This window comes from Marmota marmota, unplaced genomic scaffold (genome assembly GCF_001458135.2).
Source record: "Marmota marmota marmota unplaced genomic scaffold, marMar, whole genome shotgun sequence".
In the NCBI taxonomy this organism is placed as follows: domain Eukaryota; kingdom Metazoa; phylum Chordata; class Mammalia; order Rodentia; family Sciuridae; genus Marmota; species Marmota marmota.
In genome coordinates this window covers 22,479,083-22,506,571 of record NW_025999949.1, presented here as the reverse complement: position 1 = coordinate 22,506,571, position 27,489 = coordinate 22,479,083, and the positions used below count along the sequence as shown (strand labels likewise).

At 35.4% G+C, this 27,489-nt stretch overlaps 2 protein-coding genes across 9 annotated transcripts in view; one reads left to right on the top strand and one right to left on the bottom strand.

Moving 5' to 3' along the window:
• The window catches only part of Tatdn1 (TatD DNase domain containing 1), a 33,535-nt gene extending 18,805 nt beyond the window's left edge, over positions 1-14,730 (top strand). For 3 of the 8 annotated variants that reach the window (XM_015486457.2, XM_048802104.1, XM_015486455.2), the window contains 7 exons: positions 9-51; positions 4,709-4,794; positions 4,883-4,923; positions 6,821-6,897; positions 10,924-10,994; positions 12,164-12,290; positions 14,536-14,730. In XM_015486457.2, coding sequence (XP_015341943.1) covers positions 9-51; positions 4,709-4,794; positions 4,883-4,923; positions 6,821-6,897; positions 10,924-10,994; positions 12,164-12,290; positions 14,536-14,632 — 542 coding nt within the window. In that variant the 3' untranslated portion in view covers positions 14,633-14,730. Of the gene's footprint in view, positions 1-8; positions 52-2,802; positions 2,868-4,708; positions 4,795-4,882; positions 4,924-6,820; positions 6,898-10,923; positions 10,995-12,163; positions 12,291-14,535 lie in introns of those variants that run through there. The other 5 variants (XM_048802107.1, XR_007347184.1, XM_048802108.1 and 2 more) reach the window with 5 other exon arrangements.
• A 449-nt stretch (positions 14,731-15,179) lies between these two features.
• Rnf139 (ring finger protein 139) lies at positions 15,180-27,485 on the bottom strand (the record flags this gene model as incomplete). The annotated part of the gene is made up of 2 exons (XM_015486292.2): positions 15,180-17,350; positions 27,359-27,485. Coding segments are annotated over 2 exons (1,950 nt in total), but the record flags the coding sequence as incomplete, so codon positions are not given.
• Between the last annotated feature and the right edge of the window lie 4 nt (positions 27,486-27,489).

Sequence of the window (27,489 nt, the reverse complement as noted above, 5' to 3'; positions counted from 1 at the left end):
TTTTAAAGACTTTGATCGACTACAGTTTTGTCCCAGAGATACCCAGCTCAAGTAAGGAAATTTAATGATATTAGTAATAATTGTAAAATCCTAGTAGTGATGTTTTTAAAATAACTTATGAATTGAGCACATAGTTAGATTAGGCCTCAGGATGTTTTTGTTTTTCCCTGTGTATATCAAAAGTTAAATAAAACAAATTCCATGCATATAATTCATAAGGGATATAATTGATTAACCAATTCTATTTGTTAGAAATAAGGGATGAATTTACAAGACTTTTTTGTTGTTTTTCATTTGTTTAACAGATGGATCATGCATGAACCATTCCAATGGAGAGAATGAAATTCAGTTGTGGGGGACATGATTTAAGGGCAAAGGATATTAAAAAGGGATTAAAAGACCAATCACCAAAGCAAGAAGAGCATATATTACTCTTGCTGGGCTTTGGATATTGTTAGCTGGGAACAGTGAGAACCCTTTCATAGGAGCCATGTTGAGAACTATAGCTCCTAAGAAAATTCCACAGCTCACAGGCCTCAAGGACTTCCTGTAATGCGCAACTTGCAGCTTTTAATTGGAGCTCCTATCGTATGTTGGGTCAGTTATATAGGTTGAAAATAAGAATTAGGTCAAGTCTTAATTTAAAACATGAGCACTTCAAAAACATCTTAATTATCGAGATACTAAAACATTAGAATGAACTTCTAAAGGAGGTTAACTTAATTATTCATTCATATAACAAATATTTATGGAGTTATGGAATACATGCCAGCAACTGCTGGGAACTCAAAGAATACAAAAATATGAATAAAAGTATACTAGCTGTTACTAACAACCTTTAAGAATAAACAACCTCTGTCCACCTTAATTTTTTTTTTTCTTTTTCCAGTGTTGGGGAATCAAACTCAAGGCCTCACACATGCTAGGCAAGTGCTCTACCACTGAGCTTTGCCCCCAGCTCCATACCTTAGTTTCTGATATATAAAGGAGAATTTGGCTCAGATTCTTTCTTAAGATAACATCCACTTTTTTTTTGTTGTTGTTGTTTGGTTTTGGTACCAGGGATTAAACCCAGGGGCATTTAACCACTGAGCCACATCCCTAGCCCTTTTTATTTATTTATCTTTATAAATAAATAAGTTGCTGAGGGTCTTGCTAAATTGCTGAAGCTGACTTTGAACTTTCAGCCCTCCTGCCTATCATAATATTTAATAATAAATACTTGTTGTCATGTGATTTTAATTAAGCCAATAACTTTATGGCCTGAAGCAGTTTTTCATTTTATACATGCCAAAAATATGTTACTGAGTCCCCTGCCTGTTGCTTTGCTTTAAAGTGGAATCTTGATCTGTTCATTGTAGTTGAAAACCACTGCAGTAAGGAGCAGGTTTATTAGTGGAGTCGGTCATAACTTAAGATTCGAATCTCCCGAATTTCTGAAGTCTGACATCTATAGCCAAGTGGAGTAGGCTGAGTTAGAGTGAAGTCCTATGGCCACATACTTCTTTCAGGCCTCTTTTTTATATATAACCCTTTCAGAGTTGTGCAATTTGCGGTATACCATTTGCTGTGTTTCCAGGGACACATACAAGGCCACCAGCAGTGTTACTAGAGCTCTGAGCCTCTTCTGAATATCATGTAGTCAACTCACTTCACCTTAAAAGTTAACAGTTTGATAGTTTCTTAGGTTATTCCTCCACATTAGTTTTGGGCCAGGTTGAGATTTATGAATCACAGACTGTATCACAACAAGCAAGGGCAGTTGCATAGTTCCCCCAAATTTCTTGCTAGTATATATTTTACTTATAGATGAGTTAAAGCTATTTCTAAAATGCAACTTAAATACTTGAAACTCAACTTGAGGGTTAAATGAAAACACTGATAATATCAATTCTATTTTAGTGTTCTGAAGAGACTTAAATCATCAGAGCAAGATTAGAACTAAAACAATGTGTATAGCACGATATAGTTTATGATTTAACTCCTGTGCCAGTTGTTCAGGTGTTAATCTAGTGTAGAAAGTTAGACCTTTGATAATTCAGTAAATGATTACTGAGAGCCTCCCCAGTATGATAGAAATAAGACTTGGTCCTCATGTTTTCATAGACAAGAGAGGACATAAGTAATTATAAATGGCTAGCTAGTGCTATCAGAAATTGATGTACACAGCAGAGAGGACTAACTTTTCTAGGAGAGTCCAGAAAGTCTTCAGTAAAGTAGATAGCATGTAGTCTAGGCCTTTTTTGGAGAGAATAAACTAAGGACAAACTAAAATAGGTGGAAATTTGGTAAGATTGGCAGTTTAACTTGAAATTTTTGAAAAAAAAAATAATTATAAAACACTAAATGACTTAGTGGATGAAAGATACAGAAGTAATAATCATGTTTGGATTGTTAAGGAAACAAAACCCCATGCCCTGCCCTGTCTGCAGCCTGTGCTCACACAGCACTCTGCTTGTTCCAGCACTTAGCACAGTGCATTGGTAATGTTTGTTCTGTGCTAGACAGACTTGTGTCCTGAGTGGCTTCAGTGGCACTTTAAATCTTGCTCCTGTTGTAGTTCCCTTGCACTTAGCACAGTGCTCTTGGCATAGCAGGTGCTTGGTAACTGGTAGGTGAAAGTTTAAGGAGGAAGGCTCTTTCTGATTCCTATAGGGGAACATGGGACAAAGTCTTGTAATTCAGCTTTTGCCAATGAGTTTATTCTTAGAAGAATTTAGGTTTTGCTTTGTGTTTTTATACCATCTGAAACAACATCTGATTTGTTTTTGCTTTCTTTTTGTTTTTAAATAAAAATGTCAGGAAAAAAAGAAGAGAAAAGTAGAAAGTAAATTAACGTATTGAAATAGAAGACAAGACAAATTAAGGTACAATAGTTAAAGCATCTGAAAAATAACAGCATCAATAACATAGTGCTAAAAGTATGATTATTTGAATCAGCAAGTCTTGGGTATGTTTTAAAGTTGCTGTTGGTGGTTAGATATCCCTTTGTACATCTTAATTTTCCTCATCCTCAAAATGAGAATAATGCTGCTTATCTTTTTAAACATATGACATGTAAAAGCTAATAGTGGCATGCCTGGCACAGAGTAAGGACTTAATAAATTGTGGCTTTTGTTATATTATTAGAAATATCGCCATTCTAAATGAAAACATTAGTTATACTTTTTGCTTAGGGTATCTTTGAGTCATCCCCTATACTTAACCGTTTCTGTGACCTGTGCTACACTCTTTCCTTGTTCCTTGTTAGAGCTCGTTTCTCTTGAGTAGGAGCAATTTGCTCTGGACAGTTTTCTTGAAGCTTTAAAATGTTAACACTGTGAAGATCTTTAAAAAAAAAAATAATGAGATGAGATGGACATGACTGTAACCCCAGTGACTCCAGAGACAAAAGTCAGGCTGATGGCAAGTTAAAGTCCAGCCTCAATAATTCATTGAGACCCTGGCTCAAAATAGAAAGGGCTTAGTGGTAGAGAGCCCCTGGATTCAATCCCTAGTACCCACCGTCCCAAAACCAGATATCAGACAAGAATTCAAAACGATCCTTTGGGTATTTAGGGGACCCTAGAGATGAGAGATTGAGGCCATTGGCCAGCTTAGAGAGGGATTTCCAGCTTGTGTTAAGGTGTACCCGTGTCACTTGCTGGGCTTTTCAATGGCTTCAGTTCTGGTAAATAACAGCCTCCACTGCTAAACTGACCTTTCAAGCCCTTGTCTTTAGATAATATTGACCCTGAACTGTAAGAAACAGTGATCCAATCTGAAATCGAATCACAGCTTCACTCAAAGGACCAAACTTAAATAAAGAATGGTTTTCATTTATGAACTGAAATCATAAGTAAATCAGGCAGAGATGCCAATTCCTGCCCCATAACTTATATCATTGTTTCAAGTTAGCGTGGTAATTTTCTTCCTTTAAAGACAATTATCATTTGATATTGCATACAAATTATCCTTGATTTTATCATTAGTATTTATTTTTTTACCACATGCCCTCTAATGATACTAGATAGCTTAAACTGAGGGACCTTTCTTTTCTCCAACTACGTAAAATTGCAGTCATGAGCTTTTTTGTTTTCATAAATCATCCTTTTGCCTACCTCATGATAGAAGGCTAATTTCTAAACCAACCATTAGATTCTGTAAATTTGTGCCTTAGTCATGTGACTTAGTTCATGGATCTGTAGGGTTGGGTAGCCTAGAGTGGTTAGCACAAAGTAGTCTGGTGGTCAGCCGGCCTCACTGGTAGGGGGCCTGCAGCCTCCTGTTCTTCTCTACCACTAATGCCTGCTCTGGGTCTGGATCTCATGGATTATGGGATGTTTGTTTCATTTGCTGGGATTTGGTTGAGACACTAGTTTAAAAGTAGTTCTTCAGGGGAACATCTGCCATCACGCTAATTATAAACCATACATTTCTTCTAACAATCATTAGTAAAATGCTACCTGCTTACTAAGCAGTTATGATGGAAAACCTAACAAACAGTTCTGAAAATAAATTTTTAATCCCAGAAACTGTAGTTTCCCTTTCCAGAAAATGTGTTATAAAAAGCCCTCTGCTAAGCCTGATATGTTTTAATGTCTGAATTCACTATTTTAGAGCTATCATTTCTAGAGAATAAAATTCCTTAATTAAAAAAATCATTTGACAATAGTCCTTCTTTTGCTAAAATAAAATTTTTAATAGGAAAATATTTTGTGTTATGCAGATACTTTGAAAAACAATTTGAACTGTCAGAAAAAACAAAATTACCAATGTTTCTTCATTGTCGAAACTCACATACTGAGTTTTTAGGTGAGTTAAAAATAAACTCATTTAGAATTTAAGAATTGTTCAAAAATCAAGCTAATTCCTATAAGTTCTTTCTATTTTTAATTCACAGACATAATGAAAAGAAATAGAGATCGGTGTGTAGGTGGGGTGGTAAGTATAGAATGGTTGTCTTTAATTTATGATACACAAAAACATCTTGGTTAATAAGTGTGGCTTGTAAAGTAATTCAGATGTCAGTTCTACACCCATTATTTGAAAGACATGTAAGTTTACTAGTGGATTTATGGGTCAGATGTAGGAAACACAGAAACCACACTGTTTCAATTATACTTTCTTTGTTCAATGTACAAGAATGAGTATAAAATTCTATTCACAGGAAAACCCCATGAATTTACTTCTACACATTCTGATGCTACGCATGATATTCTTTTTCTGTCTCTTCCATTAGCCATTTATGAATGTTCTTCAGTTTAAATTTTGAGAAACTTATATATTTGTATAATATCTTAAAATATTTCACTATTTGTTTCAGATTTGTTTTCTCTGATCTAGAGACTCATTTTCCTTTCTATAATTTATATTTCACTTGAAATACTGCTCCCATATGGACATTTCAGTCACTGATTTTCAGACATTTCCCATAAATAACATCTGACTATCACCTAGTTCAGAAATCAATGACAGTGATTTTTAGTCTTTTCAAATCATGGACTGTTTTTGAGAATTCACTTTAGTAAAATGTTCAGATATATAGATTTTCAAATACAATTTCAGGAGAGTCTCAGTGACTCTCTAGCAAAAAAAAAAAAAAAAAAAAAAACTATTATTCCAGGTATAATAAAATCAGTTTACTGTGCCAACCAAGGGGAGAGGAAATAGCCCTGAGCACCCATTATGTATGGGTGCCTGTCTTTGAGTTTCATGTGCATTTTCTCAGTGTTTAGCCTTTGCCTCATTTTTTGTACCATTTGTTATATGTATGTATTCTATATCGCTTTGGAGTTAATGTTACTGTGTACATTTTCTCTGTAATTTATTGACTCTCTAATTTATCCTTTTGGAACTGTACCTGGGAATTGAGAGGTTTTAATGCCCTTTGCATAGCCAGTGGTATTTATTATGGCCTGCAGACTCCACCTCTCTTTTGCTTTATTTCTAAGTAAGCTTTTACTTGGATGATTCTATAATAGTTTTAAAAAATTAACACCACCAACAACAAATCCAATGTAAATGTTTGATTTTTAGTAAAAAAGAAATTACCAAAGAATTAACTAATTTTCTAAAATGGTTTATGAAGAGTCACATTTAAAATTATTTTGCCATTAATTGAGGTTGTGTTTTCTAGTCGACTAAAAATGTGAGGGAAAGAATAATCCCTTTATGGAGAGCTGTGTAACAAATTTCTTAATTATTGGGAGATGTTAGCCATAGTATGTTTCAGATTCTCTGGACTCAGCAGTAATGTGACATCATCTTGTTTGTAAAGGAAGTGCTGTTGTTATTTGTTATTATTGATTACATAAATATACCTGAAGAATGAAAAACTACATGTGAACCCCTATGTCTTTAAAGGTGAAAAATACCATCTCATTCCTTTTTGCCTGCTAAGTCAATATTATTGACTGTGTAACAATTTACATTTTTAAAGCTTACCTCTTTATAGAGCTTCTTAAAACTTGCCTCTTAAATTTTTTCTATTCTAGAAAAAATATACTCAAAACAGAAAAATTCAGTGTTTTCAATAGTGGTATGACATTTCCAAGCTTGGAAACATGACTGCCCTTCTATGGTGATACTGGTGCAGACACCAACACAGCACTCTAGAGAGAAATCCTAGCCAGCTAATCCCTTGCTGTATCACTGGAGATGACAATAGGTTATAATTGTGAAACCTTAGTGAAAATTAAAATTGTAGGGGCTACCACATCTGAAACCCTATGATCCCCAAACCCTTACATGCATCTATTATTTTTGCTTAGGAAGTCTTTTAGTGTTATGTAGAATTTTAAAGAATAATTATAATAAAATTATGCCTGTATGTCCCTAGGTGCATTCATTTGATGGTACCAAGGAAGCAGCAGCTGCTCTGATTGACTTGGATCTTTATATAGGGTTTAATGGTTGGTACGTTCTTAAGGTTTTTTGTTTGTTTTAACTTTTATGTTAAGCATGTTTCTTAAATTGTTTTACAATGAATTGCTGATATTTATTTTTTATTAAAGTATGTGTGTTTTTCATTGATCCTGGCCCAAGAATTTTAGTATTTATGTAAGAAATGGAACAGTACTATTTACCATTACAAGTGAAAGCCTGAAAGTCTTAGACTTCTACTCTGTTCTAATAATAGAAACAGTCTGCTGAAATCAGCAGCTAGCTGTTTCTAACAATCCAGTTTATTCCCAAGTCATTTTATCTATTTAAAATGTATGGTTTATAGCATTGTATATACATATATATGTCATGTCTGATCATGGGAGAAAGGTTATTCTTTGACAATCATTTATATATCTCTGTAGGCTAAGAAACCAGGCTTAAATAAGTTAAGAAACAGGTATAAAGTTACTCCCAAGTTTAAGAACCTGTGTCCTCTGGCTTCTGGCTCTGTGACCTTTCTGCTGTAACCCCACACTAAACCTCAAACACCAGTGCAGTCACTGGCATAGCTTGGGCCTGGGCTGGTTTTGTGTCAGACGTATAAGAGCTTCCGCCAGGATCTTTTCACAGGATGTCAGTGTAGCTTATTAAAATAAATCACAGTATAGTACAAGACTCCTTTCCCTCTTCAGTGTTTCTTTCCAATGTCACTTTTCTGATTAAATAATTTAAAATCTTTGGGAATAGAATAATGGAATTACTTATTTGCTATAGAGTTCAGTATATAAATGTTCTAGATGCCTCTTTCACATTTTGGGGTGTGTGGGGGGTCGGGTAACGGGGATTGAACTCAGGGGCACTCGGCCACTGAGCCACATCCCCAGCTCTATTTTGTATTTTATTCAGAGACAGGATCTCACTGAGTTGCTTAGCACCTTGCTTTAGCTGAGGCTAGCTTTGAACTCTGTCCTCCTGCTTCAGCCTCCTGAGCCACTGGGATTACAGGCATGTGCCACTGTGCCCAGTCTTATATTTAAATTCATGGTTTGGTTTAATTTATAAATTAATATTTAAAGGAATACATGCATAGTGATTAAAAAGTCAAGTAGGACTAAAGACTTATAAGCAACTATCACAAACCCCACCCAGCATGCCCCAGCCTCTAAGTCAGCTCTTCCAGAGCAACCACTTCGCTGTATGTCACAATATTTCCAAATTATGTGCGTCTACTCTTATTTTATGATTCATCCCCTTTGCCTATTCTCATTATAAGCACTGGAATTCTTATATCCCGCACTAACTCCACCTCCATTATTCCTTCCATTGTAGTTATTTCAGAATTTTTGAGTTTATGCATATTCAATGTTTTCATTATGTCTTTATATACATTTTGACTGCTGATCCATGTGGTATACCACTTTTATTTTTCTGAAGTAACTTTTCTTGGTTTTCTTCAAACTTTGAAGCCCTCTAATACTTGCCACAGTTCTACAAAATGTTTTTATCTGTTTTTTCTCCATGAGGAAATCTATCTAGATAATCTGATAGCTCCATTAGTTCCATACCCTGCTCTTTCTGTTTAGACTAGTGTCTTGTCTGATAGCTCTCCTATTTTGAGGCCCCCAATATTACTTGTTTTGGTGGTCTAAATTCTCTGTTTCCTAAGAAAGTTTTCATGAGAAGTAAAGTTTTTGAGATTTTTGCATGTTTTAAAATGAACTTACTGTATTCTTAAAAGTTTTCCTGCATAGCAAATGAAACTACCAACTTTTGGTTGGTAGTTTTCCTGGGCATGAAATTCTACATGAGAAATCATTTTCACTGAGAACTTACATTGTTTGATCAGTAGGTTCTAGTTGATAGTGAACAGTTAGTTGATATATTGATTCCCAGTGTCTTCTTGGGGACCTTGTTTTTCCTTTGGAAGATTTTAGTTATGCCTGGTATTATAGAATTTCACAAAGATGTGTTTTGATGTTCTTATTTTGTTTTCTGGTCCCTCTTTATGCTGCTCTCTTACTGGCCCCTTCCAGCTGGAGGCTTCTATCAGTCCTGGAGAATTTTCTTCATATTTTTTTTAGTATCCCAGATTGATAAGTCTGATATTCTTTTTATTCTACAATTTCCATCTGTATTTCTGCTTTTTTTTTTTATAAAAAGTGCTTTATTTTCAACCTTTTTAAAATTAAATATTTCTTTTTGTTTTCAGTCTTTGAAAGCTTTTTAAAATACCAGTCTTAACAGATGCAGTGAGTTCTCATCTCTAAAGATATGAATTATAGTTGAAAATGTTTTGATTGCTTTTATTTCTTCCTTTATTCTCTCATCATTGGGGCTTTCTTCAATGGCAGTTCTTCGTTGTCTATTAAAAAAAAAAAAAATAGCTGCTTGGAAGTGCTGTAGGAGACAGTCCATCAGTTGGGAGGCTCAGATGGCGAACTGACTTTTCCACTAGGGATTCCCAAATACCATTTTATAGAGATCTTTTTCTGGTTGGTTCATTTCTCCAAAAAGGGATCCTCTGGTCTCTGCTGGAAAAGTGGGGTAGGGACTGACAACTGTACCTGACACTGTCCTGGAGCAAGATGGGATTAGAGGTCTCCCCACAGCAGTCAGTCTTCATTTCAGCCCACCTCACCCCTGCACTCTACTCATTTGTGCTTACTGTTCTCTGATGCGCTCTGATTTAGGTTTCCTCCTTCCTCAACCATAGATAAGTAATCTGGGAGCCCCATCATTTCTTTACCCAGACTTTTCAAACAACTCTTGTTTTTATCCCCTGCTTTATCCTAGCTTTCTATATCTCATTCTCAGGTTCTTAGAAATGTGGTTTGCTTCTTTTTAATGTGTGTCTCTGCAGACACATAACTTTTAAAAGCATTTAAACATGTCATTTATCATTTCTCCATGTGCTTTCTATGTTGTGGTTCAAGGTTAACAAATATTTACTAGTTTTGATTTCTTGTCCCCTCCTCCCCTACCTCCTCCTTTCTGTCCACTAAAAGAATAGAAAAAGAACAAATGTTTACTGATTTCACCAAAGATTACTGTTTTATTTTCCTTGTTCTTTTGGATGACTTTCAAGAGGTAGTAAAAAAGATCAGTGGTTTCCAGGGTTAAGAAGGGTGTGTGGGAGGGATGAATAGGCAGAGCACAGAGGGTTTTTAGACAGTGAAACTACTCCAGATGAAATTATGATGTATCTATGTTGTTTGTCCAAACCCACAGAATGTATATCACCAAGAGCGAACAATAATGTCAATTGTGGGCTTATGGGCCATGATGATGTTTTGATGTGGGCTCATTAATTCTAACAAATGTACCACTGTATTGTGGATTTTTAGAGTGTGGTTGGCTGTGTTTACACGGGGGCATGAGATGTTACCTAGAATGTCTACCTTCTGCTCAGTTTGGCTATGAACATACAACTGTTCTAAAAATGATTTAATATTTATAATTATTTTAAAATACAAGGACAGTATTATTTGTCATCAAATTATATCGTAAACCATCCCAAACCTCACTGGCAAATTGCAGCAAGCACTCAGATCCACAATCATTGGTCTTGGATCATTTGGAATTTGGCTGCCACAGGTTGCGTTTTCCTTCTGGGCACCCAGGCTGAAGAGGTAGCAACTCCTCAGTGCATGTTTACTTATCATGCCATCCAGATGACAAAAAGGTACATTGCCTATGGTCATCTCCTCACATTGGCCTAAAGCATTAATAAAATGAAAGTTAACTGCCTTATGAACACCTCTCAGTTATGCAAATAAATTTTTTAAAAAGTTAAGCTTTTACTTAGACTGATACAGAAAAACTATTGAAAAATCAATTGATAAACCTGAAAAAATATCCTTTCTAAAGGCAGATCTAGTTGAAATGATTTAAATTTGGATTCTGTGAAGAATATGAGTGTACATATACAAAAATTTCGAAAATACATTGCAAATAAATTTGTTACGGGGTTTTGGTTTTTAAAAATTTAAATGTTTATGATATGAAAAAGTCACTAAATGCTACCTTTAAAGTAAATATACACTATTTTTTTTTAAGCTCACTGAAAACTGAGGCTAATTTGGAAGTCTTGAAGTCAATACCTAGTGAAAAATTAATGATTGAAACTGGTAAGTTGATATTTTCATATTAAACCATACTTACTACCCTCCAGAAAATAGCTAGAGAAGGAAATGTGACTTCAACATCACTGCTAAATATCCTAAAATAGCATGCTGAGCTTCAACAGTTATACTTCCCCAAAGATTTTATTTTAATTGGTGAAGAATTATGCAAGTGGTTTTTATTTTCAATTTTAGAAATTTGGCTAAGCCTGAAAACTTCAAAAACACAAATAAGTGGGGGGTATGTGTGTGTCAGGATCCATGATAACTAAAGAGGTTGTAATTATATGAATATTTAATTAAATAAGGAATCTAACTCAGGACTTCATCCAGAGCTTCAAGATAAATAAAAAAATTGGGACTGGGGTTGTAGCTCAATGGTTGAGCATTTGCCTTACATGTGTGAGGCACTGGGTTTGATCCTCAGCACCATATGAAAAAAATATATATATTTTTTAGAGTAAAATAAAGATATTATGTTCATCTACAACTAAATATATAAGTAATTACCTAAGTAATTCTTTTAAAAACATTAACAAATGTCTTATTTATAATGTCTACTTCTGCCACATTTTTAAAGTAAACTGAGAAAACTTGTATAAGATTTTAGAATCTATTTAAAATAAAAGAGATAAAAGCTAAAATTTATCTAAATGTTGTGGCTCAAGGCTTTTATACCTTGCCTTTAAAGTTCAGATTGAGCCACTCTGGAGAAATTACTTTTATTTCCTTGGGAAGTCATGAAATGAGAAGATTCCATTAAAAGTACAATGTTTGTAAAATATGTAACCTATTATAATGATCAAAGTAGTATTCAAGGCCAGTTTCACATTCAGAAGTGGCACTATAGAAATTTATCTCAAATGTTTTCCTGTTAGAATTGTATTTCTTTTAGGTTTAGATCTTTTGTTAAAGCATGTATAATTTTACAATATTTGTTAGGTTAAGGTCTTTTGTTAAATATAACATAAAAGTGAGTCTTAATGTTTAAGATGCAATTTGGGATTTTATCTCGTGCTTTTCTTAGAACTGTTTTCAGATGCATTAATTTCACTGCTTTGAAGCTAAGTAATGGCTTGTTACTTAAAAGGTTTTGTATTTGTTTAATAATGTTCATAAGAAAACAATTTTTAAAAAGTAAACCCTTTAACAGACACTTCTTTACCTAACTCTAGATGCACCTTGGTGTGGAGTCAAAAATACACATGCTGGATCAAAATATGTAAAAACTTCATTTCCTACAAAAAAGAAATGGGAAAATGGGCATTGTTTAAAAGATAGAAATGAACCCTGTCATATAATGTAAGTGTTTTGCTGTTATGGTCTTTAAAAATTATTGACAATAACCACCAAATGCCACTTACAAAATGAACTCAAGGAACAAAATTCAACGTTTCATAAAATCCAAGTCAAGTTCGGGTCAGTCTTTAACAAATGTACACCACAATGGTACATGTTAGAAATAATGAATCTGCAGTGACACATCTTCATGACCCAAAGTTAAAGTTCAGGTCAAAGGTCATTTTAATAGTGATTTGGAGGAATCTGAATTTGTACCTATTGCTGTTATCTCAGCTCCTATATTCACTTTCTCTCAATTCAGTGACTTTTAATTTAGCAATGAAAAAATCTAATTGGTCACCTATCATTTTGTAGGATCTTAAAACTATTCATATCACCTTACCTTGTTGAAGTTTATTCTTATGTAACTTCATTGCTGCTGTTTGTAATCAGTTAGCCTTAGCAGACCTTTTTTAAATGATACTTGCATTTTAAATGATTTGACCACCTTAGGAAATCACACATTTCTTTAAGCCTTAGAACAAAATGATAAATGAAAGAATTTCCTTTTCCCAATCAAAAAAATTTAACAAGGGGGGCAGAACTTCATAGTATATTTCCTAAAATGTAGTAACTTGAGTCATTTTATTATAATTTTAGCACATGAAAATACTCACTCGTGTCAAAAGCTACAGTGAATCTTATAACAAACTAGGAAAGCTAGTTTTACCATGTTAATGGGCACATATCGAATTTAACTGGGACCAGAGACATAGCAACTGTCTGCCTTGAAAGGAACTAGGAGTGCTTTATGGTGACATTTCAGTTGTTTACTTAGCATAACTGGGAGTTAGGCCAGTCAAAGACAAACACCTTGAGCAAAGGCAGACACAGAAAAGACTTGGCTGATCTACAGCAAGGAGCCTAGTGTGGGAATAAGTAAGATGCATGGATTAGGTAGAAGGCAGCAGAATGAGGCTGGATTGTCCAGGTCTTTATGACAACCTTAGTTTTGACTTTATCAGGACCCAAAGGATTTCAAACAGGAGAATGGCATGATTTTAAGGTATCATTAGTAATCAGTGTGGGGAAGGACAGGAAAGGAGATAGGTAGTAAGGATTGTACAGATCTTGCATAACTGAAAACCTATGCCTGGTGTGCTATATAAACAAAACCATTGAATTCTCAAGGATAATATACATTTTTAATTATTTTTTTAAGAATATCTTCAGGGCTGGGGCTGTAGCTCAGTGGCAGAGCACTTGCTTAGCATGTGTGAAGCAATGGGTTCAATCCTCAGCACCACATAAAAATAAACAAATAAAATAAAGGCATTCTGTCCATCTACAACTACAAAAAATTAAAAAAAAATAACTTCAGCTTTAGGCCATTGAAACCATATAAAAATAGACTAGATGGCAAGAGATGTTTGAAGATTGCCATACACTTTGTATTACCAATTCCTTTGGGTGTTCACAGTTAAGATACCCATAAAGGGAACAGAAAACTTATTACAAAGAGTATCTAAATGTTTAATTTACACTAGAACCTTCTAATTCATGTATCTTACCTATATGTAATAGTTAGGAAACACTGACAATTATCATTTTAGGTAAAGAAAGTTGATAGACCGACCCATGGGCTATTCTCTGTCTTACAGGACAGAAAGTATAGGAACATAAAGCCCTCACCCTCAACCACACTTTATTCTTCCTTTGCTGTCATTCTTAGTGGTTATGTAGCCATTTCTCGGTATCTTTAAAGGACTAGTTCTTCAAATAGTGGGTTAGTAAGTCTGTATAAAGAAAATTTGGGGTGCCGTCCTCCCAATTATCATTATATACAAATAAATGTAAATAAAACTGAACCCAAAGTAGAAAAGTACTTACCCTCATTACATGCAATATACATATCCTCCTAATTTTTAAAATGTTCATCATGACTCACTGAAGTGTTATGACCTACAGTTTTAAAGGATGCTTCCTTTCTGCTGGGTTAACACCATGATTGTGGTACACATGGTATAGAAGGCCAATTTTAAACTTACTTGATGCTGTTCTTGGTTCTATTTCTACCCAAGTCAGCTTCAGCACTTTGTCTCTAATTGCTGCTACAAAGTTTTTTCTATTGATATTGTTAAAAACAACTGTTAAGCTTATTGTTAAAGGTAGTACAAAGTCTTCCTTTATGTGAAAAAAATATTATATACCTTTAGAACAGAATACATGCTTGGAAATTTAACCATCCTTTTTTGTTTTGTTTTAGTCAAATACTGGAGATAATCTCAGCAGTAAGAGATGAAGATCCACTTGAATTAGCCAATACACTCTATAACAACACCATTAAATTATTTTTTTCCTGATACTGGTATATCTTCCATTTTCCATCATGTATGTAACAATTTCATGATAAAACTGACTTTAAGTTTTAATAAAGAAAATTCTCTGGATGTCATCTAAATAGGTATCATCTTCAATTTTATCTATAAAATCAGATCAAGATTTTTTAATATCATTTAATGCTCTAGTTTAAAATGATTAGATCACACCTATTTTCATTGTGTAATTTAATCAAGTATGAAAATACAATTTTATAATACTTCAAACAGAATGACTCATTTTACCTAAAAATTAAATAGTACAGTCTGGTCTATATCAAAGCTTAGTTGATTTAAGCCTATTGCTCAACTTTCACAGCCTCTGTCTCATGACTTTTGAACCCAGCTCAACTACATTGCTACTCCAAGTTCAAAAAAGTTCTCAGTTGCATCTAGCTAGCTCATTTTTCTCTTAGTTCTAAAACATTCTATAGCCTTTCTCCTCTGATCCAAACTGTCTTTCCTTGACTTTAATGTGATTTCCCGATTTGCAATTTCATTCTCCCACCCATTTTAAAGAAAAACTAGGGTCCAGAGTTAGATACATTATATAATTTCATTGAGGAATTTTTGGCACAGTTGATGCACTGTATGATTATTTTATCTATTAAAAAGCTATTTGTTCAAATTTTGTCATAAAAACGTGAAAACATTTTATTCTATGTACAATAATGTACACAAATTTAAATAGGTCACCAAAGAGACCAGAAGTAATTAAAGAGGTATATTTACATAGCACATCACAGTAAACGGAAAACCATTCACAGATTCAACATTGATACTGTTTTTGTGCTTGGTTACACACTGAAGTGAAGCATATTACTCCATTTTGGATGAACTGAATTTTAAACAAATACCTCAATGATTAGTAAATGCTATTTTAATCAGTGTCATCATTAATAAATTCTTCAGCTGCTGCGCCTGTGTGCTGAATCTCTCCATTTCTTTCTCTTTGAACATCATCATCACAATCTGTACTGTCGTCTTCGTTCAATTCCCTGTCAGATTCAGCAGCATCTTCCCTTATAGCTTCCTCTGGATTTTCATTTTCATTGGGTGCAATAAAGCCATTGTTGTTAGAGATATTTGCATTATCCTTGCTATCATCTTCGATGTACACTTTTTGATGGCACATTGGACAAGTATCTTGAATGTACAGCCATTTTCGAAGGCAAAGTGCATGGAAATAATGATTACATGGCGTAATACGAGCAGATGTTGTAAACTCATGATAGCAAATTGCACATACATCATCTATTTCTTGCAAGCGGCTTCCTTTTATTTCAGGAAGTGAATTAATTTTCTTCACAGCAGTTCTACGATTCATAAATGTCTTCCAGCCATTCTTTGCTTGTAAGTAGATGTTAAAATAGGCATGTAGGCACATCATACAAGCCCGAATTTTACTTCCTGACTCAAACATCATAGTATAAGCCCCATTTCCAAACATTACTACTCCAAATATAAATTCAATAATATTGCCTGTTGAACGAACGTAGTAGACGTAATCATCAAGCTTTTCCCAGAGGACATTATAATAGCCATCAATCATGAACAGTGTATAGACAGTGAGAGAAACAATTACTTTTAAGCAGAGTTCCACACAAAAGGCTGTAACTGCAAACAACCATGTATTTAGTGCATAATGATGCCAAAGAACATAACTAAGTAAAACAGGAAGAATAAACAGGCAAGCAGAGACAAACAGAACAGGAAAATGTCTACGAAAAGATGATACATGGGAGGCACTGAGAGACATTAATACAGGGTCTGTCATTCCATGGATGAAATGCAGGACTGCAGTTAATAAAAGGCACATGTTTCTACTTAAGCGAATAAGTCTCTCTTCTGGTCTTAACCCACTTAAACCAGTCTGAAGAGCCAAAATAAAAAATAAAACAGGTGCTACAAAGCCAAGCCGCCTGTCATCTTCTTCAGTTGATCCAATAAAGGCCAATATTCCAAGTCCCAAATAATGGGCTACTGAGGAAATTACAGCACTCATGCCCAGGACAGTTAGTGTAGAATCACATCCACTAATTATAAGATTGCAAATGAGGTCCCAGAAATCATCCCAAGAAATGAAAAAGGACTCAGTTTCATTTGCCATCCTTAAAATGTACATTAACACTGTAGCCTGAGCTGTAATCCTTGTTAGCCAGAAGACTCGAAGTATATCTGGGAAACGAATCCTCTTCCATGTGTCCTCCATCAATAACTGTAATCCATAAATTCGATACATGTGCCTCACTAAAAGATAAACATATCGTGTGGAATAATAAAACCACTTAAGTTTCACTGCTAAGACAAGCACTGTATTTAATATGAGAATCAATGAAGAGGTAAAAACTAAAGTCTCTCTGATATGTAAGGGTAGCTCTGTGATTAAGCCTATTACAGGAACCAAGAGATCCAAAATAATTAATTGTGAATAGATGGAATGAATCTGGAGTAGTGTGATGTATCCAATTCCAAATGTTAGCTGTAAAACAATGAGTGCCATCCATAATGAGGGCCCTTTTCGAGGAAGCAGCTCAATTCCAAAAGCTGATGTGTTGTAGGCACCATAGAAGTCAATGTGCAAAGAAGCATAGTAATTCACCAACACTGAAGTTGCAGCTAGTAGAAAGGCTGAGCTGTACATGTAAAACTTGAAAAGTGATCGCTGTGACAAAATAAGAACAATACTGGATACAAATATACCTAAAAAAGAAAAAGGAAAGGTCATTTGAATGAAATGTGTTTATATTAATAATTATTACTTAATTATGAATATTTCCAAAGTTATGAACATTAAGCCTTAAGACAACTTAGGCTTAAGGGCCAATAAGGTTTTGTAAAGTCAAGGTTAAAAAGCAAACCTAACAATAATTTAAAAAATCTCACCCCTTTTTTTCTAATTTCCAAAGTAAATTCCATCATACTATATGTCAGGCATGAAATTCCTAAATTATCTTCAGGACACATTTGTAAGGATATGTATCTTTTAATAAGTTAAAAAAAAACTCAGAAGAATATGTCCTTTGTAATTTCATAATCATTGAAAATTTAACTCCATCTAAAACTGTTAATTAAAAATATCCAAAATGGAAAACACTTGGTCCTTAAATCTTATAATTCTTTCATTTAAAAAAATCTTCAAGAAATCAAGTTTAAGTTTTAATTTCCTCCTTTTCTTCCAGTTGTGAATCCTTACCAGCTCTTATATTTTTCCTGATCCTTAAATTTGAGCATTATCCAAGGGTCCAAATTCACTTTTTTTTTTTAACATATTTTCCTTCAGATTTCAAAAGTGCAAAGTTCCCTTTTCTCTATGCATTACTGAATTAATTTCTTCAAATAGCCAACCCTTTTTATTTTTCAAATTATACAAGTAACTTTCAGAAAATCAAAACACGTTAAAAAATAATAATAGTAACATTCCTCTCCTCCACTCCACATATGACTATCATATAAACATCCTGATGACATACAGTGGCCCCATCTTTCTTTGTGCGCTGGCAAAAAATACTTTTTAAAGTGAGATTATAGGGCTGAGATTGTGGCTCAGCGGTAGAGCGTTTGCCTAGCACGGGCGGGACCCGGGTTCAATCCTCAGCACCACATAAAAATAAATGCATTGTGTTGTATCCATCTACACCTAAAAAAATAAATATTTAAAAAAATGAGATTATAATAAGACACATTTTACAAGGTTTTAATTTTGGGAATGACATCCAAATATTCACCTAGTTAAACTCTCTTATGGTTTGGATTTTAAATGTCCCCCAAAAGGTCATGTGTCTAAGGCTTGGTCCCCAGTGTATCAGTGTTCAGAGATAGGACCTTTGGGTCCTATCAGATCCTATGAGAACAGGAGGGCTCTGACTCCATGAATGGATTAATCCATCTATGGACACTTCATTTAATGGGCTCCTGGGAGGTATTGGAAACTTTTGGAAGTGGGACCTGGTTGGAGGAAGTAGGTCATTGGGGGCATGCCCTTTCAAGGGGATATTTTGTCCCTGGTCACCCTTTCTCATCTCCGTCTTCTTCCACATGATGAGCAGCTCTGCATTATCACAAACTTGATTTTTCAAGCAGCCTGTATTTTGTGAATGCCTTTAAAAAACATAATCCAGGTGACAGAACCATTTACTTCTCCAGTGAGTAGTAATGAACTTATTTTGTAACACAGATTGAGGGATCCATTGATGCACAAGATGGAATCCTTGCCAGCTATCAGGGACTTATTGTATAATAAGGTAGATGATACAGATAAGTACAAACTGCAATTTCAGGTGGTGCATGACTATTAAGTGATTCACTTAAATTCTGTACGTATGCTGAAGGAAAAGTCACTGTCAAAGAAAGTGGGTTCCTAGAATGGATAATCTGACTAGTCAGTTTAGGGAAGGTTGGTGGGACAGAGAGAGAATTGTAAACACGGATGTAATTATGGTAGAGTAAGGAATGTGTGTGGGAAACAAGTGTGACACATTTGTGTATATGTGCATGTGTGCGTATATTGAGAGCAATACCCCTCTAAAGCAAATAGCAAGTTGGATCCTTGAATGCCAAGACAAGGAGTGTAGGTTTTGATTGACTGTAATTTCAGAGCCACTGAAGAATGTATTTTGAGTAAAGATATTAATAAAGGCAATTTGGCGACAACTTTGGATGGATTTGTATAAGATGAGTTTTTAGATACAGACTGATTGGTATCATTAAGAGAGGAAAAGACTGTTGAGAGCCACAGCCGAAGGGGCCCCAGTAAACTTCCAGCTGCCAGCTGATGATTGGCTCACAGCGGCCCCGGCAAACTGATTGGTATCATTAAGAGAGGAAAAGAGTGGCTGGGGATGTGGCTCAAGCGGTAGCGCGCTCGCCTAGCATGAGTGCGGCCCGGGTTCGATCCTCAACACCACATACAAACAAAGATGTTGTGTCTGCCGAAAACTAAAAAGTAAATATTAAAAAAAAAGAGAGAGGAAAAGATGTTGGTAGAACTAATTGGCAAAACTTGAGGATGTGGGGCCTGTAGAATAATAACAGTACCTTCAATTGAAATTGGAAATCACAAGGAAAAACTCATTCTGGTTTAAGGTGAGTTAGGCTTTAGAAGTTTTGAGTTTTGCACTTGTAATGTAGGAATATGTTAGTTAACATTTTGCCTATGACAAAATACCTGAGAAAATGAACTTAGAGGAAAAGTTTATTTTGGCTCATAATTTCATAATGTTCAAAGTTAAGAAACCATACCTTGAGATACAGAAAAAATTACAAACTCCAATTAAACACCTGCCTGGCCATTGTACTTCATGTTATCAAGAAAGAGGCTGCATGTTACAGTAGAAGCATTTCACAACATGTTACATGTAAAAGGCAGGGCATGTTCCAGTTGCTTTAAGTGATGACTTTGCCCATAGACTTAAAATTTATCCTGTGTCTGTGTTATAGGTCACTTGTGAAAAAAGCAAAAGGACACAAATGACTGGAACATACATAAACCTCTGAATAATAATGACCTGCTTCTTGATCCCAATAGGCCTCTAGTACGGTCCCAAAGAGCAGAGATCTGGGCGGTTTCAGTAGAAATGGATTTCTTTTTCTTTTAAGAATTAGAAACTTTTTTTCATGGCAAAGGTAACAAGGAAATGGAATGAACTGAGCCTACTATATACTATATGTGATCTTAACATTTCTCTATGTGGAAAAAATAAAATTCAGATACTGTTCCTGAGACAAAGATGAACTAATCTTCATAAAGCTGAGTCAAAATAAAAATAAAAGTTCTATTTTATGCCACTTAAAAAGGGAGAAGTCAACAGGGACTATAAATGATTTTGTCAACGTGCTATTCCAGTTGGTAATTAATCATCTCCAGTGACTATTCATGAGCTTTGTTGTAATTTTATAACCAATCCTTTTTATTCTCATGTTTTTTCTCTGAAGGTGATTTTTTACACACAAATAAAGGAATGATTTTGGGTGTTAGACACTTGTGGATAAAATAGTACCATTCATGCTTTATGCAAATATACCAAAGCATAAAAAAAAAAAAAAAAAAGGATAGGATAGGATTAAATAATGTAGTGAGACTACAGCCTCAACATTTGGATATGACCTAGGAAGTAACAATCTGGAACTACTCTTTCCTGACTAAATCACACTCCCAAGGTATAATAAAGAGTAAACATTTCAAGATTAGCATACTTGTTTTAATTCCTACCCAAAGTTGGTTGGTAGATGAGGTTTTTTTATTTGTCTTTTTAATACTCATGCTTCTATATTTGAGATGTGGGAAGAATCAGCTCTCATTTTACAGAAAACAACATCTACTTTCCAAGTAATAAGTCTTCAAAGTAACAATCTCTCTGGTGATCTTTAGGGAGTACTGTTAATAATATCAAAGTTTCCTGGCATTTTCACAACTTTAGACGTGAAACTCTTGGTATTTATCCTGTAGGTCTATGAAAATAAAGTCCAGGGATAGCTTTTTAGTAAGACTTATAAATGACCAGCTTTATAAAGAAAAACCACCTTGGGACACAGAGAAACCATAACTCAGGGATTCCAGTCCAATTCTCCAGTGACCATAGTTTCATTGAGGTTGCTATGGATGAACTCAATTCATGAAAGAGTTCAGGACCTTTTCAATCTGGATTCTGGATTACCAAAACCTAACAAAAATAAGAAAATGAGGAAAAAACGAGCAGAGAAAAAACCCACCCTGCATTCACACAACAGTTAACTCTTTTGTGTGTGTTAAATCTGTTCACTCTCAACCTCTTCAAACTTATGGTTAAAAATTAGGAGCCGGATGCGGTGGCACACACCTATAATCCCAGTGGCTCAGGAGGCTGAGACAGGAGAATCACAAATTCAAAGCCAGCCTCAGCAACTGCAAGGCACTAAGCAACTCAGTGAGACCCTGTCTCTAAATAAAATACAAAATAGGGCTGGGGATGTGGCTCAGTGGTTGAGTACCCCGAGTTCAATCCTGGTACCAAAAAAATAAATAAATAAAAATTAAAAGGAAATAAGATATGATATGTACAGTTCTTCAGATCCCTTAAATAACTTTAAAACAATCTAAAGCAAGCTGTGGAAAACACTTCAAGATCTGATAAAGAGAGAGAAGCACAGCAATAAATGTGAATAGTACTTTCACCCAACACAGCCCTAAACAATGAAATTTAGGACAAAGTAAATAAAGCATCTTGAGAGGTTGTTAATCTGTTAGTATATTTGATAAAGAAAAAACTATATCATAAAGACAAATTTGCTATCAAGCTCCCATTTTAGTTTTTAAACCCTGATATTCTGAGTCTTTTATTCATGACAGTTTTTTTTGTGTGTGTGTGTGTGTTCAGCATGTTGGTGCACACCTGTAATCCCAGCAACTCAAAACGCAGAGGCAGGAGGATCACAAGTTTGAGGCCAGCCTCAGCAATTTAAGACTCAAAAGACAGAAAAAGCTGTAGATATAGCTTAGTGGTAAAGCACCCCTGGTTAAATCTCCATTACCAATAAATAAATAAGTAAATGAAATTTTGCCTTTGAACTAAAACTGTAACAAGTGTGTTTTTATTATAAGTACATAAACATAGATTTAGGAAAAAAAAAGAAAAAGAAAAAGCCAAACCCTATTGTGGCATTAAATGAAGAGTTAACCAAGTTTTTCTAGTCTCTTACTTATCTATAGTACCGTGAAATATATATTTATATTTGATCTTCATCCAGATTCCTAACACATTGCTCCTAAAATATTTTGAATCCAGAGTGACAAGACTGTTTTGTATACTAAGGAGATGGCTGAGGGGCTCCTGGATAGGCTCAGATGGGGACTGGTTGACAATCAAACGATTAAAAGCCTGTAATATTTGGTGCCATTCTCACCCCCCAATCCTGAGGAGGTGAGAAGGGTTGAAGGTTGAGTTGCTAAATCAGTGGTCAATGATTTAATCAATCATTGACCATCATAATCATAATGGAACTACCACAAAACCCCAAAAGGACTGGGTCCTGCGGCCTTCCAGAGAGCTGGTCACATGGAGGTTCCTGGAGAGTGGTGGGCCCCGAGAGGGCATGGAAGCACCACACTCCTCCCCTTGTCCTCCCTGGCCTATGCATCTTTTTTATCTATTTGTCCAGTTTTTATAATACATAGTAAATGTATGTAAAGCATTCCCCTGAGTTGTGAACTGCTTTAGCATACTAAGTGAACCAGGAGAAGGTCATGGAAACCCTGATTTATAGATCACAGGTCAGAAACACATGCCACAACCTGTGTTTGTGAATGGTACCTGAAGTTAAGAGGCAATCTTGTGAAACTGAACCCACAACCAGTGGGTTCTGATGGTACATGTCAGCATTAAATTTAAGGACACCCAGTGGTCATCCCTGAAGAATGTGTTGCAGAATTGGTTGATAGTAAGGAGAAATCCACATACACATTTTGGTGACCAGAAGTGGAAGCATTCTGGGTTGGTGAGAATAGGATAAACACTGGGGTTTTTTTCTGTATTATGCTATTTTACTAAGTTTCTTGTACATCTTGACAAACTATTAAGCACACATGCATATATACACAGCTTCTTTTTTTGCTTTTTTTTGGGATGCTGTCTTTTGATTAACAGGTTTCTAATCTTAACCTCATTTATCAATCTATTTTCTACATTTGCTTTTATGTATTTTTAAAGTATTTCCCCCTTATGCTAAGGTTGAAAAAAATCCACATTTCTTCTAAAAACTTAAGGTCCGCATTTTACATTTAGGTATTAGGTTCACCAAGAACTGACTTTATAGACATGAAGTAAGGTCCAGTATAATTTTTTCCATATGAATAAGTAAATGACCACTAATTAGACCATATTTAACTCAATGTGATTCAATTCTACCTTGAAACACATCAAGTTTCTATATATAGACTGATGGTCTATTTCTGGACTGTATATTCTGTACTATGGTTTATTTGTCTATCCCAGCGATTTTCAACAAGGGCTGAAGTTGCCCCTCAGAGAACTTACAGCAAAATCTAGACACAGTTTTGGCTGTGTGTGTGTGCATGTTGGGGGTGTGCTACTGGCATACAGTGGGAAGAAAAATCCTACAATATACAGAACAGCACCCTCCCAACACAGAATTACCCTGTCCGAAATGTATACAGTGCCACTGTTGAGAAACACCTGCAGCACCAAAATTAACTATCTCATTCAGTACCACAAATAACGATCTCATTCTTTTCAAGAACTCTATCATATGGCAAGGCCTAATACAAAGAACAGATTTCCATCTAATACACATTAAAGTTTGGGCTTCTTATTGTTATTATTTCCAGTAGTGCTCAAATGAGTATCCTTGCTCACAGCCTTTGTACAGCAATAATCTCTAGGTCAAATTCACAGAACTAGAACCATGAGTTCAAAGGTATAGAGAAAATGTCAAGTTGACAGTGCCAAATGGTTTTATACAGAAGTTAGGACCTACCAAAACCATATAAATTTTCCTTTTTCAAATAATAACTTTGCCAAAAGTACTTTTTAATCACAATGTGAACTCTTTACCAATCTAATGAGTGAAATTTTATTATGAATGTATTTCTTAAATGCTAGATGAGGCTAAGTCATGCTTTCTTTTGCTTAATGACCACGTGTATTTTGTTTATTGTGAACTGTAAGGCCCATGTGAGTATAAGGTTTTTAAAATTTTTTTAATTGACAGTAAAACTCTTACTATTTTCCCCTCAGTTTGTCATTTTTAAGATTTTTTTTTTTTTTTTTTGAGGGGGGTAAGCCTTTGCTGAGGATCAAACTCACTCATGTTAGGCAAGCCCTCTACCACACTAAGCTACACCCCCAGCCAAGGATTTTTTATTTTGTTTTGCCATAAATAAGTTTTTCATTTTTATGTACTCTTATTTGTGAGATTTCCCCTGTCATTTTTGAGTTTTCTTTTGTGTTTAGAAAGCCCTTTGCCAACTCAATGAATTACCTACCACCATATGAGTAATACTATTAAAACAAACTTCTATGCTTGCATTTTCTGTCTTGGATATAAGTTTGCTCATTCAGAATTATGCTGCTCTGAATTGAGTTTCATTTAGCATTTAACACTTGTTAAGAAAGAGCCTTGGGCTGAGTTGTGGCTCAGTGGTTGAACGAGTACAAGTCTGAGGCACTAGGTTTGATCCTCAGCACCACTTAATAAAATAAAGGTATTGTGTCCACCTAAACAACAACAAAATACACTAAAATTTTTTTTAAAAGACCTTTAAATTCTTAAACATTCTATATAATGTCCTATGACTTTATATCTGAAGCTCCAAAATGAGATGCTTTACCTTCTGACCTGCTAAAATCTCTAATTAGTTTGATACTCAAAGTACAGTTGCTGTACCCTTTTGCAGGCAGAGAGGAATAAACACTTCAAACACTACAACAACAACAAAAAAAAAAAACTGGTAATGTGTGAAAAGGTGAGATTGATAAGTTCTGACTAGAACTGAGGAAAAAAAATGAAGAAAAATTAATTTCAACTATCATTAGTATCTTTTTAAAAAAAAAATATTTGCTTTATTTATTTTATATGGTGCTGAGGATTGAATTCAGTGCCTCACATGTGCGAGGCAAGCACTCTATGGCTGAGCTATAACCCCAACCCTACCATTAGTATCTTTTACACACCCGCCTGTCATTTAAAAATATATATATTCGCTTTTATTTAGAGTTAATGTTTGGAATCAGTAACTTTCATTCTTACAAACATGAAAAATTAGCACAATTACACCGGCACGATATAAGGAACAATCAAGATGATAGATTTGAAAAATATTTCTCACAAAAACTGACCCAGAGAATATTCTGAGGTCAAAATTTTCAAATAAACATTTTGCTGATGTCTTCAAAAGACCAAAATATATGTAACAATGTATGATCTTAACTGAAACATTAAAATATTTTTTTAAAGTAAAGAAGGTTACTAACAGCTAACACTTACATAGTGTTGTTTTAAAAGGTTACATCCTAACTCATTTACTGTTCTAAGCCCTAAGAGATACCACCATTATCCATCTTTATAAAAAGAATACAACCTAGATACAGAGCATTTAAGTAACTCACCAAAAAGTTCTTCTGTAAACTTTCAAATACAAAACTTCCATGATTATTAAAAAAAAAAAATTAGAAAGCATAAGTAAAACAGATTACTTTGCTTAATGTTCTTAAATTACAAATGATTTAATTAAGGAAAACACTACTTTTTTATTAAAGCTGCATAGGCTGAAGCTCAACAGAGTACTGCACTAAAATACCAGGTCCCTTACGGTTCTCTGACAATCTGTAGTTATGCCATAAGGATGTTCAAGGCAGTGGCTCCACTATTTCTTGAGTGAATATGCAGAATTCTACCAAATACAGTCCTATTTTTGCTACTAATAACAGTGATAGTATACTTTTCTGAAGGAAAATAGGAATGGTTGGAATTAAGTAGCCAGTGGGTTATTAAAAAGCCTTGTGCTAAAAAACACCACATTTACAGGGTTTAGTTTTAAGATAAGTCTGTGGGCATTAGTATACCGTTCTGTATCTGAATTTCAACATACTGAGGAGGACAGTAAACCATACTTAATGTCAAAGGATCTTTAAGCCCAGGTTCTGGCAAACACATACCAGCTGTGTACCAACAGCAAAACACTTAACCTTTATGACCCTCAGTTTCCTCATTTGTAAAATGAGAATAAAACCACCGACCTCTGAGGGATGTCTGATGGTTAGGTTAAATCATATCAATGAAAATACTATGAAAAAGTAAAGCTCCAGTCTATTGTAAAATGTTACTTATTGCTAAAAAAAAAAATTTAATCTTCATCGTCACTCTTTTTTGTAAGCATAAAGCAACAGATGGCTTGTGATTCTTTCAGAATCAGTTGGGTTGGTAAGGATCTCAGTATCAGCCTGCCCTCAGCAACTCTTCAAAAGCACTAGCCGGCTGAAGACTGATCACAAGAATTACCTCATCAATAAAATTTGCCAAATTTGATTACTGAAAAAAATTCTTTTACACAAAAAAAATGCTTCTCACTCTGGTGATGTACGTGGAGATGGAGAGTGAAACAGAAAATGCTTTTGACACTCCATCCACATGCAGAAGTCCCTGCTGCAAATGTCAGTGCCTTCTCCGTTTCTTCATGCAAAATGTTAGGACTAGTTAGAAGCACACTTCTAACAAGAAATCGTGAGGGTTTTTGGTAATGGCTTCAAGGTCTGACATTCAAAACCCTGTCTCCTTGGCTAGGATGTCATTTACCGCAGACACTTCACCCGCGGATGCAGAAGTGACAACACACAAAAACTACATTTTAAAAAGGGGGACACTGAGGCCCACATATTGGCACAAGTCCAAGGTCACACAGCGAGACCAGGACAAGCAGAGTCGCTGTGTTTTTCCAAGGCTGCCGCAGAGGACGCGGTAAACGGGCACTCGTGCCCCTGGAGAGCAGCAGGCGGGGAGCGGCGCTCAGGCAGGCTCGCTGCCCCTCTCAGGTGCCACGCTCGAGCGGGCTGCCTCGCCGAGACCGCTCGGCTGTCAACTCCGAGACTAGTGCTACTTCCTGCCCTCGCCGCCCCGCCAAGGGCCCCTCTGGGGCATCAGACCGTGGTTCCCAAAGGCGAGCGCACCCGCCCGCCGCCAGGGCCATGTCTCGGCCGGCGGGCCGCCCCGTCTCCTTACCAAGGAGCCGGAGAAAGATCTGGAGCACGATGCAGAACCGGCTTTGGCTGGAATCGTAGTAGGAGTTGAAGATGGCGTCGATGATGTAAAGGCAGGGCACCCGGAGCGCCACCTCGAGCGCCGCCCAGACC